This window comes from Columba livia, chromosome 3, assembly GCF_036013475.1.
Source record: "Columba livia isolate bColLiv1 breed racing homer chromosome 3, bColLiv1.pat.W.v2, whole genome shotgun sequence".
Lineage (NCBI taxonomy): Eukaryota > Metazoa > Chordata > Aves > Columbiformes > Columbidae > Columba > Columba livia.
Genome location: NC_088604.1, coordinates 112,097,149 through 112,112,701, shown reverse-complemented (window position 1 = coordinate 112,112,701; position 15,553 = coordinate 112,097,149). Strand labels below are relative to the sequence as shown.

The 15,553-nt window shown below is 51.7% G+C and overlaps 1 protein-coding gene across 1 annotated transcript; it reads right to left on the bottom strand.

Annotated features, from left to right (window-relative positions):
• Nucleotides 1-11,177: 11,177 nt before the first annotated feature.
• Nucleotides 11,178-14,119, bottom strand: LOC135579168 (T-cell activation Rho GTPase-activating protein-like). Its single transcript, XM_065059264.1, has 9 exons — nt 13,909-14,119; nt 13,534-13,695; nt 13,340-13,449; nt 13,030-13,225; nt 12,682-12,799; nt 12,350-12,405; nt 11,895-11,986; nt 11,644-11,814; nt 11,178-11,308 (listed from the first exon to the last, which is right to left on the bottom strand). Exons 1-9 carry the CDS (start codon nt 14,056-14,058, stop codon nt 11,284-11,286), a joined length of 1,080 nt encoding a protein of 359 aa, XP_064915336.1. The 5' UTR covers nt 14,059-14,119; the 3' UTR covers nt 11,178-11,283.
• Between the last annotated feature and the right edge of the window lie 1,434 nt (nt 14,120-15,553).

Below are 15,553 nucleotides of genomic sequence, written 5' to 3'. Positions count from 1 at the left end.
GGGGCACTGGCCTGGGGGTTCTCTCCACTATGGCCATGGCTGCCTTGCACTGGGGAGCCCCGAGCAGGACACAGCCCAGGGGAAGGACCACCTCCCTGCACCTGCTGCCCATGCTTTGCCTACGGCAGCCCAGCAGCCGCCTTTGCCCCAAGGGCACTTTGTCAGAGAGGGCTCCAAAATCTACGCAGAAAATCCGCATTGTTTTATATTATATATACAGTGCTTTGCATTTCCATTCCTGCAAGGTCTTAGAAGCTTTAAAAACATCTCATTTTTTATTTGAGCGTCGCTTTTCTTCTTAGTGCTGATGTTCAGTCTAATATGGTTTGGGGCTGTTCTCATCCCCAGATCTTTAGGTAGGAGGCAGCCTAGATTATGAGATGGTAGAGAGGTGATTATGTGCATTAATTGTGCTAACCCCAGTGACAGGAGATGTCATCGAGCTCTTGAGCCAAAGGAGAGAAGTCAAAGGTGTCTGTTGAACTCCATGGGCTGCGGAGCAGCGGATTGAATTCACCATGTTCTATAGGGAAAATGTAGATGATAAAGGCAAATTCCCTCTTTACTGCTACAATACATAGTTTAGGATCTATGACAGTAAATCATCTGTGTCCCTCCTCAGAATACTTTTCCTAAAAAAAAAAAAAAAAGAAAAAGAAAAATAGAAAAAAAAAAAAAGAATTAGAGAAAAAAGCACTCCAATTTTAGAGCTGTTGGGCTTAACATATCTGTCACGGAGGTACCCCGAGGTTAGTTTAAGGGACAACAGGCTCCAAAACAACTTCTATTAAACCGGTGAGAATAGGGTTTTAATACTCCAAAGTGACTTAAATAAAGGTTCGGATATCAGTTGAGGAAAATTAGTAAGGGGCAGCAACTAATCGAACAGGCGGTCCACAGTGTACATTCACGTGGCTTCACTCAAAACAATGCCGGAGCCGGCCCTGAGTCCCAGAGAAGTACACACTTGCCTGAACATGGTGTGGGATTATTTTTAAAGAGTTACACGTACTCGTAGTGAGTACGGGAAGTGTACACTCGCGATTCTGCGAGGGTAAATTTATAATACACTCGCAATCCTGCGAGGGTTAATTTACTTACACGTGCAAATTTGCACGGAATATTACACGTGCTTATGTGGAAGTACGGGAGGAAAATACACTTGCGATTCTGTGAGGGTAAATTTATAATACACTCGCAATCCTGCGAGGGTTAATTTACTTACACGTGCAAATGTGCATGGAATATTACACGTGCTTATGTGCAAGCATGGGAGGAAAATACACTCGCGATTCTGCGAGGGTAAATTTATAATACACTCGCAATCCTGCGAGGGTTAATTTACTTACACGTGCAAATGTGCACGGAATATTACACGTGCTTATGTGGAAGCATGGGAGGAAAATACACTCACGATTCTGTGAGGAAATAATTTATACACGTGCTCGTATTGAGCATGGAAAGTTACACGTGCAAATGTGCACAGAAAGTACACGTGCTTGTATTAAGCACGGACAGTAAGCGTGCAAATATGCACGGAAAGTTACACGTCCAAATGTGCACGGAAGGAAAATACACCCACGATTCTGCGAGGATTAATTTTACACGCGCTCATATGGAGCACAGAAAGTTACACGTGCATATGTGCATGAAAAGTATAAATATACTCACAATCCTGCGAGAAGTTTTACTCACAGCTGTGGCGACAAGGCAAGCGGAGTCTCCATCCCGGGGAGGGGGGCTCTTGGCGGCAGCATCTTGCTCGTCCTCCGAGAGACCCACACAATGGGTGGAGTCTCGACGAGAATCCCGTTTTTATACTGGCTGATCAGATCTGACTGTAGGCACTCTAGAAGCTTCTCTGCACCCCCACACTGGCTGCAGGTGCCCCTGAAGCCTCCAAACATCCCCTATACCGGCCGCAGGTGCCCAGCGGCTCACTGGCACCTCGGCACTCCCTTCTCCTAAGGGCCCTGGCCAGGGTGCTCTGGGGCCAAAGAAAAGAAGCTGTTAGCCTCAAGTAGCAGAGAGAGAGGGAGATGTGCCTACTCCTTCCATACTGAAGGAGCGAGGGGGAGAGAGGGGGGTTTGCATTCTGCCACAATATCCAAGTGAATTTCCTTATTTCATTCCAATTCAATGAGCTACTTTGTCTGACCTTTGCTCTGCACTGTGTACCGACTTATGACTCTTTCAAAAAAAGTAAACTAACAGAAAAACGTGATGTACAGCCCTTTACTTGTGCTGTGCTGTGCAAGATGCAGAATTCCCGTCCGACCCACAACTTTTCACCTACAGCCAAAGCTGTGGTGAAGTTGTTCTTCATCTCAAACACTGCCTGACACCTCTTCCCCAGGAAAAGTCCTTCTTCTATCATCCTGTGCCCATCGCTGGTAATGGGCAATGCAAGCCCCAAGCCTCAGCCACCACCCGAGGCCACCATCCTCCTATAGCCATGGGCAATATCACAAACTCCTTCTCAGTTCTAGGACAAGGGCTGTTCATAGACAGGGATGCACATGGCACAGCCTGTTCCAGAACAGCCACAGTTGCTGAAAGCTTTCTGTGTCCTGGATGGATGGTTTGCAGGACCAGCTCCTGGCTCCACTTGCCCCGAGGCTGGCGACAGCTGTATTTCAGACAGGTAGGTCAGGTCTCATCCTTTATCCCCTGACCATCCCCACAGGCTCAGCAGCAGGGGAACTCACAGCAGGCTGCGTGTGAGCAACATGCTCCATGGAACTGGTTGCAAATGTTGTGTCTGCATCCCTGCTCTTCTGTTCTCCCTGCAGGGTCCTGATCAATCAAACAAGCTGTTTTCCCTGGAAATGACCATCGTTGCTAAAGACACATGCCTCTTGCTGAACACCATCCAAGATGGGGGACTGTCTCTGGCACATGTACTGCTGTGCCAGCTTTCAGCCCACAAGACTTTGAAATAAGTCAGGTCCACCAGGAAACGAAATGTGTGATGAGCTGAGGCAGGAATACCCATGTCCATAGAGGAGCACACTTGGGTGTTCAGGCTTTATCACACTTGAGTGTCAAGGCTTTATCCTTGGTGAATCTGGTTGGAGGAGCACCAGAAAGGAGTCCTGCTCTGGGACCTGTGACCTTCACTCTTTGAGTGGCCAACAGAGGCAGGGACAAGTTTGTGTGCAAGGCCCTCATGATGGCAAATAAAGGATCCAAAGCCAGCTTTGGATGGCGTGTGTCTGGTTGAACGGTTGATATTGAGCAATGGCCTGTGTGCTGGTCTGATTGAAAGTGAGTTCATTTTATGCATGCAGTTAAAAATCTTTCTTTTTCATATCTAGCATGGTCATTATTTGGGCTTAGTTAGAGAACAAGGAGATAACACCTTGGGAGGTGCAAAATCCTGCCCCTTCCTGACTTTATGGATTCTCAGACCTCTCTGACTCTGTGGTTGTAGGTGCTGATTCATTATTCACCCTCTGAACTTCTAGTCGCCCATAGCTGGTGTTTGCAACAAAGTTGTTTTTTCTCTCCTCTGACTGTGTCTGCCATTGGATATCCTTGAGCTGGGAGCAGATTTTTGTGATGAGTCCTCCTTGAGAGGAGGCTGGGATAGTCCCTTGTCCCAGGATCCTCTCAAGTGGGCATCAGGGCTGCTTTGAGGTGCTTTGGGAGTGGAACCAAAGCACAGAATCACACAGAACAGCTGAGGTTTGGAGGGACCTGTGGAAGTCACCTGGTCCTACCCCTCTGCTCAAGCAGGCACACCTGGAGCTACTACAAGACATGTCTCCAACAGTAAAATACCCCAGGAAGGTGTTATACACCTGGAGATGATGTACAAATATTCACCACCACCCATTAAAATCAATGGGTATTCTGTTCAAGAGCAGCAGCTCGGCTTTTGGCAGCTTGACCTCACTGTGCTTTTCAGTTTGCCAGCCATGAACAAGCTAAACCACTGTTGAACAAGCCATGTTTTCAGGGAATGGCATATTTAGAAGTTGTGCCTTTGTGTAAAGCCTTCAGAACAAACCTGTTGTGCTTTAGGTGTCCAAGTAGGCACCTCTGCGGTTGCTGTAGCTGTCAACGGATGCAATTAGAACAAGAGCTGCTTTTCATGACAGTAACAGAAATTACACTCTCTGTAGCAGGCACAAATCAGAAGGCAAGGTAAACAAGCCCCAAATGCACAACGCCCCAGCCTTCAGCTTTCTGCGTCTCAGGGAGTTCTTCACAACAGCATTTGCTGCTCCTTGTCACATGTTTGGCAGTTTGGTAGCTCAGTTTTCTTTAACCGGTGACTCTGACTCCAGAAGCACTTCCAGGTGCTAACAAATGTGTACATTCATTCCCAATTAAAACCAGCATTTTGACATGTTCCAAAATCCCACAGAACAGACAAGCTCCGATCAGTCAGCTGATGGGAGCCAGCCCAGCGAGAGCCAGAGCCGGTGAGTTTCAGCCACCCACGAGGTTCAGCAGAGATTAGGAAGCTCAGAGGGAAACATACAGGGACAGCGTGATTCCCGGCGAGTCCCAATCCCTGCAGCTCTGGCAGCCATTGCGAGAGAGCGGCTGACATGGCGGGGGGTGTTCCCACGGTGACAGCCACCACACCCCCTCCCATTGCCTTGAAAAAGCCTTTGGGAGCAGGTTTCCACCAGGTGCAGAGAGGAGCAACCAGCTTGTGCAGCTGGTGAGTCCCACCCGCACTGTGCTGCAGCAGCGGGTGTGGTAGCTTGTGCAGCAGGGTGCAGAGAGCACTTGTCCCTTGTCAGCCCCTCTAACTTATTGCCAGCATCCCAGACTGCTGAGGACCATGGTCGCCTCCAGAAGGAGAGCTTGTCTCAAACAGACTGTGGCAATGCAGACTGAAGTTCTGTCCCCAACGGTGTCTGTTCAGGTCTCTGGCTGCAGGGAGTGCCAGAGCCTGCTGCTGCCGGGGGAGAGAGGCCAGCACTCTACCTGTGTGAGGTGTGAGCGGGTGCAAGATCTGCTCGACATGGTTGTGAAACTTAAGGAGGAGGTAGAGACACTGAGGACCATCAGGGAGTGTGAAAGGGAGATCGACTGGTGGAGTAACACCCTGACGTGCCAGTCGGAAAGGCCCCAGGGAGGTACCCCCCAAAAGGAGATGGACCTCCTGCCTTCTCGGACAGAGGCAGAAGTCCTGAGATGGCCCCACCCTTGTCGCTGTCGGGCAGAACTAGGGGATCTAAAAGACGACGAGGGTTGGAAGCGTATTCCGGTTCAGCGTCACGGGCTGCCCCCCTCCCTGCCTGCTTTGTCTCCCCAGGTGCCCCTCCGTAACCTGAGGCCCTGGATCTTGAAGAAGAGGTAGGGGAGGAGGTGGTGCCAAGCCTGCCTACAAGATCACATAGGAAGAGGCGGTTGACTTCACAACTTAAGACTGTCTCTGATAAGAAAGAAAGAAGGGTGATTGTAATAGGAAATTCCCTTCTGAAAGGAACAGAAGGCCCAATATGCAGAGTTGGCCCTCATCTTAGGGAAGTTTGTAGTCTACCTGGAGCCCGGATCAAGGATATCGCTAGAGAGCTCCCCAAACTGGTGCACCCGACAGACTAGTACCTGCTGCTGGTCTTCCAGACAGATGGGGAGGAAGCTGCTTCCCGTAGTCTGAGGGGAATTAAGAATGATTTCAAGGTCTTGGGAAGGATGGTGAAAGACTCAGGGGCTCAAGTGATCTTCTCTTCACTCCTTCCATCTTCAAGTGATGATGTGGGATGGAATAGGAAAATTCAGTCTCTAAATGGTTGGCTCCAGGACTGGTGTGACAGGCAGGGCTTTGGATTTTTTGATAATGGTTGGTTTTATAAGACTCCAGTCCGGACAGTGTTACGCGGGAAAGGTTTATCTCGCAGGTGCAAAAGGATGCTGGGGCAGGAATTAGCTGGGCTCATTTGGAATGCTATAAACTAGGCTCGAAGGGAGATGGGATTGTAGCTGGGCTTGTCCCAGTGGGGCAGCATTCTATAACTGATGAGGACCGGGTGGCCTCCTATGCCTCTAGGGAGAAATTGGTGTGCTCTGCTCGCTCCCTGAAATGCCTGTACACCAATGCACGCAGCATGGGGAATAAGCAGGAGGAGTTAGAATCCTGTGTTCGGTTGGGAGATTATGATCTGGTGGCAATTACGGAAACATGGTGGCACAGTTCACATGACTGGAATGTGGTCATGGATGGCTATGCCCTTTTCAGGAAAGACAGGCCAGCCAGGTGTGGTGGTGGAGTTGCTCTCTATGTGAGAGAGCAACTACAATGTACTAAATTCTGCCCAGGAGCGGATGAGGAGCGAGTTGAGAGTATATGGGTCAGAATTAAGGGGCAGGCGGGCAGGGGTGTGTCCTGGTGTTGTGACCCCCCCCTGCCCCATTTTGGGCTGAAGTAGTGGGGGCAAGCAATGGAAGGAACTGGACCAAGTTGTGTGGCCACGAACTGAGCAATAGGGGTATTCCATCCCATTCACGATTTCCTGCTTATAAAAGCAGAGCACGTGGACTGATCTGCTCTGTTTTTGCATTGGCTGCTCGGCACATCGGTTCTTTTTCATCGGACTGCTTTCCTTCATTCTGCTGTTCCTGCAAGCTGAAGTCTCGTGCTGTTTCTGGTTCAACTGTGGGATCCTGCTGTGGGATCCTGCAGGACTGGTTTTACAATATTTGTTTCTGTGTTATTTTTCTCTGTGTTTGTTTTCCTAGTCTTAGTAAATATTTTCAAGTTTCCCAGTTCTCTTTTCCTTTACTTTTCTCTTTTCCTGTCCTCCCCAAATCCTAGTGAGAAGGAGGGGGAAGGAGGTGGGGGGGGGGGGCTGAAAAGGGAAGGGGGAAAAAGCGTGAAGGGAACCCATCTGCCACAGTTTTGATTGTCTCCCCATGATCAAACCATGACAGGGTGACACTGTTGTGGGCGTCTATTACAGGCCACCAGATCAGGCTGATGAAGTCGATGAGGCCCTCTATGGGCAGCTGAGAGTGGCCTCACAGTCACAGGCCCTGGTTGTTGTGGGGGATTTTAACTTCCCTGATGTTTACTGGAAGGACCATTCAGCCAGCCAGCCACAGTCCAGGAGGTTCCTCCAGTGCCTTGATGATAACTTCCTCATGCAGATGGTGGAGGAGCCGACTAGGAGAGGTGCACTGCTGGACCTCATCCTCACTAACAAGGAGGGTCTGGTCGAAGCAGTAAAGGTTGAGGGCTGCCTGGGTTGCAGTGACCACGAGATGGTGGAGTTCAGCATCTTGTGTGGCAGGAACAGAAAAGCATGTAGAATTGCAACCCTGGACTTTAGCAGGGCTAACTTTGGCCTTTTCAAGCAATTGCAGGGGGAAATCCCATGGGCAAGACTGCTTGAAGGAAAAGGGGCCCAAGATAGCTGGATTGCATTCAGAGATTGCTTCTTCCACGCTCAGGATCAGAGCATCCCCACACGTAGGAAGTCAAGGAAGGGAGCCAGGAGGCCTGTGTGGTTGAATAGGGATCTGTTTGGTATGCTCAAGCAGAAGAGGAGAGTTTACAGGTCATGGAAGCAGGGGCTGGCCACTTGGGAGGACTATAAGACTGCTGTTAGAGGATGTAGGAAGGCAACTAGGATAGCCAAGGCCTCCTTAGAATTACAGCTGGTGAGAGGGGTCAAGGACAGCAAAAAGAACTTTTTCAAATACATAGCAGATAAAATGTAGGCAGAGACAACGTAGGCCCACTGATGAATGGGGTGGGTGCCCTGGTGGCAGAAGATACAGAGAAGGCAGAATTACTGAATGCCTTCTTTGTCTCTGTCTGCTCTGCCGGAGGCTGTCCTGGGGAGCCCTGTACCCCTGAGACCCCGGATGAAGCCAGGTCAATGGAGGAGTTTGCTTTAGTCGATGAGGTCTGGGTTAGGGAGCAATTAAATAGGATGTCCAGGTTCCAGTATAGGTAGAGAAATTACATGTTAGAGAGCAGTGTAGGGGAAAGGGACCTGGGGGTCCTGGTGGACAACAGGATGACCATGAGCCAGCACTATGCCCTTGTGGCCAGGAAGGCCAACAGCATCCTGGGGTGTATTAGAAGCGGGGTGGCTAGTAGATCGAGAGAGGTCCTCCTTCCCCTCTACTCCATCCTGGTGAGACCCCATCTGGAATATTGTGTCCAGTTCTGGGCCCCTCAGTTCAAGAAGGACAGGGAACTGCTGGAGAGGGTCCAGCATAGGGCAACAAAGATGATTAAGAGAGTGGAGCACCTCCCTTCTGAAGAAAGGCTGAGGGAGCTGGGTCTCTTTAGTTTGGAGAAGAGGAGACTGAGGGGTGACCTCATTAATGTTTACAGATATATAAAGGGTGAGTGCCACGAGGGTGGAGCCAGGCTCTTCTCGGTGGCAAACAATGATAGGACAAGGGGTAATGGGATCAAGCTGGAACACAAGATGATCCACTTACATTTGAGAAAAAACTTCTTCTCTGTGAGGGTGACAGAACACTGGAACAGGCTGCCCAGGGAGGTTGTGGAGTCTCCTTCTCTGGGGATATTCAAAACCCGCCTGGACATGTTCCTGTGCGACCTCACCTAGGCGTTCCTGCTCCAGCAGGGGGATTGGACTAGATGACGTTTTGAGGTCCCTTCCAATCCCAAACATACTGTGATACTGTGAAGCTTGCAAGGTCCATGCCTCCTGTATCAGCCAGGTACATCTCCCTGAAGCAGCTGCTCCTACTTACTTCACACAAAATCCTATTTCCATACCCCAAGTGAGGGGAACAAGTAATTTCAGGGTGGGTCACTGGGGCCAGTTCACATCAACTACCTGCTGCTATTTATCAGCTTTCTTGGAGACTTAGGCAGCAAAAGATGTCAACAAAGATTTTAACTCTCAACAGCCTTGGAATCCACAACACGCTGACTGCAACACAAACTGAACTTGAAAATACATCCAGGTCTTAATCAATTGAGTCTTTATTTTGCAGGAGGCCAGCAAATAATCTCTATACCATGATCTCCTGCTAAGTCTTTGTTTCTGAGGAGCTAAGAGCTGAATGATGGCAGCACCTGTGTAAGAGGATAGTAGAGCAGCTAAAGAAGAACAGCTAAAGCAAGCAGGCTACCATGCTTTCTTTTCTTTTTTCATTTCTTTCCCTTTCCTTTCCTTTCCTTTCCTTTCCTTTCCTTTCCTCTTTTTCTTTTTCTTTTTCTTTTTCTTCATCCCTAAGCTCTGGCAGCTCTAGGAATCTGCATGGTAAAGATTCCTCTCCACAGTCATTTCACAGTTAGAAAATTCATATTCAAAAGTGGCACAACCCAGTAAAGACTGCGATTCTGTGAGTTGTTGTCAACATGACCTGAGAGGCCTGAAAGCTCAGCACAGGAGGACGCTCAGTGCAGCTGTCAGCGCACACACAGGTCGAGCGGTGGCTGCGGTCCTGCTGTGCCACTGCGTGCGGAACACGGAGCATCCAGCCTGGCTGACACACAGGGGCATCTCCCGGTGTCACCTTAGTGCTCCCAGGCCCTTCCTGGACAGAACTGCCAGGTTCACAACCTGTTAATGATGTGCTCTGGCGCTTCTAACCAAACTACAGTCGCACAGCTCATGAGGTAACCTGGCTGAAGACTAATGTCTCAAATCTCTTACTTGAGGCGGATGACTTCTGCAGAAATCCAAGAAAGGTCCAGTGGAAATTCTCCTGCTTATTTCCACGTGAGGAGAGGCTGAGAGCTGGCACTCTTCAGCTGGGACAAACTGTGAGGGGCAAGCTGTGTGTGTCGGATCAGTGTGTATGGTACGCTGCTGAGAAGGAAAGAAGCTGAGGGAGCCAGGCTCTTCTCCGGGGTGTGTGCTGAGAGGACCAGAGGAAACAGGCACAAATTAAAACATGTGATGTTCCAGCTGCACATGAGAAACCAGTATTATACTGTTGTGGTCATATATTTAGTGGCTCCAGGTGTGCCTGCTTGAGCAGAGGGGTTGGACCAGGTGACTTCCACAGGTCCCTCCAAACCTCAGCTGTTCTGTGTGATTCTGTGCTTTGGTTCCACTCCCAAAGCACCTCAAAGCAGCCCTGATGCCCACTTGAGAGGATGCTGGGACAAGGGACTATCCCAGACTCCTCCCAAGGAGGAGTCATCACAAAAATCTGCTCCCTGCTCAGGGATATCCAATGGCAGACACAGCCAGAGGAGAGAAAAAACAACTTTGTTGCAAACAGCAGCTATGGCGACTAGAAGTTCAGCTGGTGAATAATGAATCAGCACCTGCAACCACAGAGTCAGAGAGGTCTGAGAATCCATAAAGTCAGGAAGAGGCAGGATTTTGTTCCCCTTTCTTTGGGGAGAAGAGGGAGCTGTGGCTGGCACTGGCTGTGGGATGGCTCTGGCTCATTCGGAAAGAGAACAACCAACCACAGTGAACAAGGACTCCATCCCCTTTGCACAGAGCAGCCTCACACGGGATTTCACTCATCCACCACTCAGTTCCTGAGGTTTCTGACCTACGAGCTCCCTCATTCCTAACTCACAACTTGTAACTCCTGCCCCTGTGTACTGGTTTTGGCTGAGACACTTAAAATTCCAACCAGGAGCCTGTATGTGGCTGTGTTTTGCATTTGCCCTGTGAGCAGTGTTCTAACCACGTGATGTGCTACTTGTACAGCGACTTGTACAGCGTGTACAGCACCAAGGGCTTTTCTGTTCCCCAGGCTGCCCCATCAGCAAATGAACTTGTGCTGCCCAGTGTGGAAATTTGGTTTATCCCATTGCCATGAGGAAGGGGATTGTGAAGAAAGTGCCCAACAATCAGGATGCAAGGATGGTGGCTGTAGAGGACAGCAAGCTGCAGGTGATGGTGGCTGCATAAGGACCTTCAGCCCTTCCTGGCCAGTGTGTCTGCCGACGTGTTGCCCCTGCCCTGAGCTCATGGCGCTGCTCCCAGCACACATCAGGCCTTAGCAGGAGCTGTGTGGTGCCCACAATCCCAGCAGGAGCTGAGGGAACACTCACCCCCGAGAGGTCCTGTCCAGCCCCCACCCCCCTGTGTGACTGTGCTGCGGTTTGACTCCTCAGGCACCTGAACTCAGCCCTGATGCCGCTGGCAGGGATGCTGGTACAAGGGATGATCCCAACCTCCTCCATGAGGATTCATCGCCAAATAACATCTCCCCAGTCCAAAAAAATCATACAGCAGACATAGTCAGAACAAAGAAAAAACACTTTATTGTGAACTTAAACCACGGGGGTGTCAACATTTTAAAAACACTTTCTTGCAACTTTAAAAACACTTTATTGCGAACATCAACAACAGGAAACACAGGGATTCAACTGGAAACAGGAAAACGGGACCTGCAACGAGAGAGACAGAAAGCACTGATAAACGCACAAAGGCAGGAATAGGCAAGACTTGATTCCCCTTTCCTTGGGGAACAGCGTGTACAAGGAATTGTGGACAGCCCAGCAGAGAGAGCTGTGACTGCAGTGGCTCTGGGATGGCTGTGGCAACTCATCCCCGTGGGTGATGCCCTGAGAGACCTGTGCCTATGCAGCATTGCTCCCAATGCAACCGAGTTATTTCTGAGCCCTGCACAGCACCATCCCTTGCCATCCCTTGCCAAGGAGCTGGACGGACTGAGCGCAGTGCTGAGAGCTGAGAAAGATGGGCAGCCGAGCCTGGTTGGTACCTGGGCTTCCTGAACCTCTGCACCTTCCGGTGTCTTTTCTTTGCTCCATCCCCAGAAACATTTCCTCTCTTCTTCCTCTTCTTCTCCATCTGGCTGTCATCCTCTTCTCCCCAGACCTCTATTCTCTTCCTCTTTCTTTCCTTTTTCTTGTCCTTAGGAGAGCCTGCAAACCTTTCCATTTCACAGTGCTATGGGTTAGGGAAGGTCACAACTGATCCATAATGATTTAAAGCAAATGGATCTCATTTTACCTTCTTTCCTCTGAAGGGCTCCTCAGCTTTTCCAGCTTCTCTAGAGACTCTGTCGAACTCTGGGAGGTCATTGCAGTTGAAGATAGAGGTACCTGAAACAGAAATTTTGGGAGTGAACAGGTGTCAAGACACAACTTGGAGCAGTAGGCGACGGAGTGCCAAATCGCCAGCTCTGCTCGCATAGATCATTCTGGTTTGCATCATTTACAGTTAGCTTTCCTTACGATGTATCATTCCATGGAGAGCAGGAATCCTAAACACATGAGGGATCGGCTGCCAGGAGGAGGCACAGCAGCTCCTGGGCCTCATGAGAACAAAAGCTCTGACCTGAGACACGTTGTCCCTGTATTTGGGGAGCTGCCATACCTCTGCCATTTTGCTCTCCACTACTGTGTCTCCACCAGCTCCTTTGAGGTTTTCCGGCAGAATGGGGGGGCATCCAGAAAGGTTTTTACCTGATTGTTCTCGTCTGCTCTGCCTGCGGGGCCACTTTGCTCTTCCAAATGCAGGTCTAAAAAGCAAAAGCATGTGCAGCAAAGTGACTTTTTGGAAAGGAGAAGATCATAAAATAAAGCCATGCCAAACCCCTACACCAGATATCTTCTTAACACTGAAATTGCTAGATTCCCAATGTCATTCTGTAAAAACCATGAGATTTTCCCCTTACCTGAAATGAAGCAACACATAAAGTAAATTCCTGCCAAAGCCCTACACCAGATATCTTCTTGACGCTGAATTTCTCATGTCCCAATACCTGTCTGTGACAACCATGAGTCCTTCCCCTTACCTGTGGATCTTTCCATGGGTACTGGTGACTCCTTGGAAGACGGACAGGAGAGACCAGCTGTCTCCTCCCCAAAGATGACACTGAAGTTCTCCATCAGAAACTCCACCAGCACGTTCACCTGCACACATCAAAGCCTTTGTCTCAACCCAGCTGCCTGAAAAGGCACCAAGCAGCCTTTCCCGCTCCTGAGCCTCGCCTCTGCGCAGGAGGCTGTGGCTGTGGGGCTGCTCTTCCAGGCAGCCCCCCCACCAGCATTGGCTCCAGGGAGGAGAAGGCATCCAGAGAGCTGCGAGCAGCTGAGCTCTGATGGGCCGGGAAGGCTGCAGCCGGCTGCTCCAGACAGCGTACCTTCTGTGTGACCTCCAGCAGGGCGTCCAGCGGCAGCAGCTCCTCCTTGGGTGGGCTCAGCAGATTGGGCCCAACGCAGATGGCCAGGTTGTTAAAGGTCATCTTGCTGGTGTCAGCGTTGTGGCCAATGTGCTGGAGGAGGGACAGCAGCTCCTTCAGGAGCAGGAGATTGGCCGCTGGCAACTTCTTGGCCACCCTGAGAAAAAACGAACACAAGGTGAATAAAGCAGATATTTCCCACAGCATTCCCGATGTTCCTGACCAGCAGACAGGGCTCCAATACAACAGACAGCCTGATTCCAAAACTTACACTTTCATCTCCTCCATCTTCTCCTCCATGCTGCACCTCTCCAGGGCTGCCATCCACTCCTCATACAGGTCTTCCACGAGGAGCTTGGAGGGGATGTTTCTGAGGAAGTCCTGCATTTACAAGGGCTCCAGGTGAGTCCTAGACGACGCCAGACCAGCCAGGAGCTCCTCCATCTGCAGATCAGAAACACTTACCTTCAAGATGACGGCCAGCAGATCTGCTGGTTGGCTTCCTATGTCGACATCCAGGCCACGGTCCAGGGCCTCACGCAGCTCCCGAAGTGCTGTTCCAGTGGCGGCTCTGCGAAATATCCCTTCCGTTGAAGGTCCTTCCTGACGTAGGACAGCAAGCAGCTCCTGTAGGAGAGGCAGGAGGACAGAGGCTTGGCTGATAAGATGCCTTCCAACTGTGATGGCCAGAGCCAGAGCTCTATCCCAGACTGGTCTGGGAACAGAACGTGAGCCGTGCCTGAAGAGCCCAATTCCCAGTCTGGGAGCCCATGGGGACACCCAGCCTCTCCGTGCATCATCTGGAGGGAGGGCTGGGGACCCCCTGTCCCGGCTGGTTACCTGGATGGGCTGGGGCAGTGTGCCGTCCTCCCCGCAGAGGGCTGCCAGGGGCTGGCCAAACAGCGCCCTGCTGCAGCCGGAGACCACCTGCCCTGGCGCCTGGGAAGTGGCCGGGCTGCGCCGCAGAGCAAAGGGCCAGGGCAGCCCCATCCTCCTGCTGCTGCCTCCTGCTGCAAAGGAAAACAGAGCAATAGCCCGTCAATGGAGCCTGCCTGCCCTGCCCTGCCTGCCCTGCCTGCAGAGCTGAGCTGAGCGCTGCGGCAGGACGGGCAGGGAGCGGCAGCTGGAGCCGCAGCTCTGGCTCGGTGTCTCCAGTTTGGGGACTCCTGAGAGCCAGCGGGACAGCCTGGGACAGCCCTGGCCCTGCCCTCCTCCAAGCTGTGGCAGCACCAGAGGCTGCGTGTCTCTGCAGATCCACATCCAGCAGGCGCTGAACTGTGGGTGTCCTTGCTCCTGCAGGTGAAATCCTGCCTTGGGCTGCCCATCCTGCATGGTGACACTAAAGGGACAAGTGAGCGCAGACACACCGCTTGCAGGAGGTTATGTCTTTTAAAAAAACTCACCTGCTCTGTGACCGAGTCCTCCTCCATTTCCAGATGGGGCTGGCAGAGGCCCTTCCTTGGCATCACCCTGCAAGAACCAGGCTGTGCTGAGAGAGCAACCCTGCAGCACAAAGGGCCACCAGCGAGCTGCCACCAGCACCAGCAGCCTGAGTGCGGCACAGCTGGGACCCTCTGCCCTCCCAGGCTCTCTGCCCCACACAGCAGGTTTCTTCCCTGCAGTGCCAGCAATGATGCACTGGTGTTCCTGGGGGCTCTCCAACACTCTGATCCCCGAGTGGCCCTGCGGGACCCTCCCTCCATCCAGCACAACCTCACCCCCCTTGCCGCACATCCCTGACACTCCAGCACAGCCAGAGGCAGGTGAAAGGCAGCCATTTGCACCCTTGCCTGGTACTCCATCAGCCTCTCCAGGCTCCTGGTGTTGAATGTCCTCCCCTGGGCAAGAGAGAAGGAGGGGAAGCAGGTGAGCAGCCATGGCTCTGCTGCTGGGCTGGAGGAGCAGTGATCGGGGACAAAGCCCAGGACAGACAGACACTCACAGCACGGCGGCAGCTTAGCTCCTTCTCAACCACCTTCAGTGATGCCAGATAGGTGACTCGGGGTCTTTTGGCTTCTTCTTTTGTCCTGTGCAATACAAAGGGAGAGGGTGACAGCCGGGTGACCCCAAGCCATCTCTTCTCTCTCATCAGGCAGCTCTGCCCAAGGGCTGCCCGCAGCCGTGGGTTCACCTCTCCCCATCTGGGGAGCTGTGATCCCCCGTCCACCTGTGCCTGGAGCGTCCCTCCCCTTACCCCAGCAGTGCATCCAGCCACAGGTCCTTCAGTGCCCTCGAGCTGCAGAAAGAGAGGAGTAAGAGCGTCAGGGCCCCTGCTCCCCACCCCATGGGCAGATCCAGTCGCCTGCACAGCCCTGCTCTGCGGGGAAGGACATAGGGACAGGAAGAAGCCCTGTGGGGCAGGACAGAGGCGCTTCCCAAGCCCTGGCTCCCTCTGTCCTGCCAGAGCAGCTGCTCTTACCGTTCCCTTCTGGGCCACAAGAGCTGAGCAGGGGATGCAGGACGTGTCAATGCCCCCTCCCTCCCT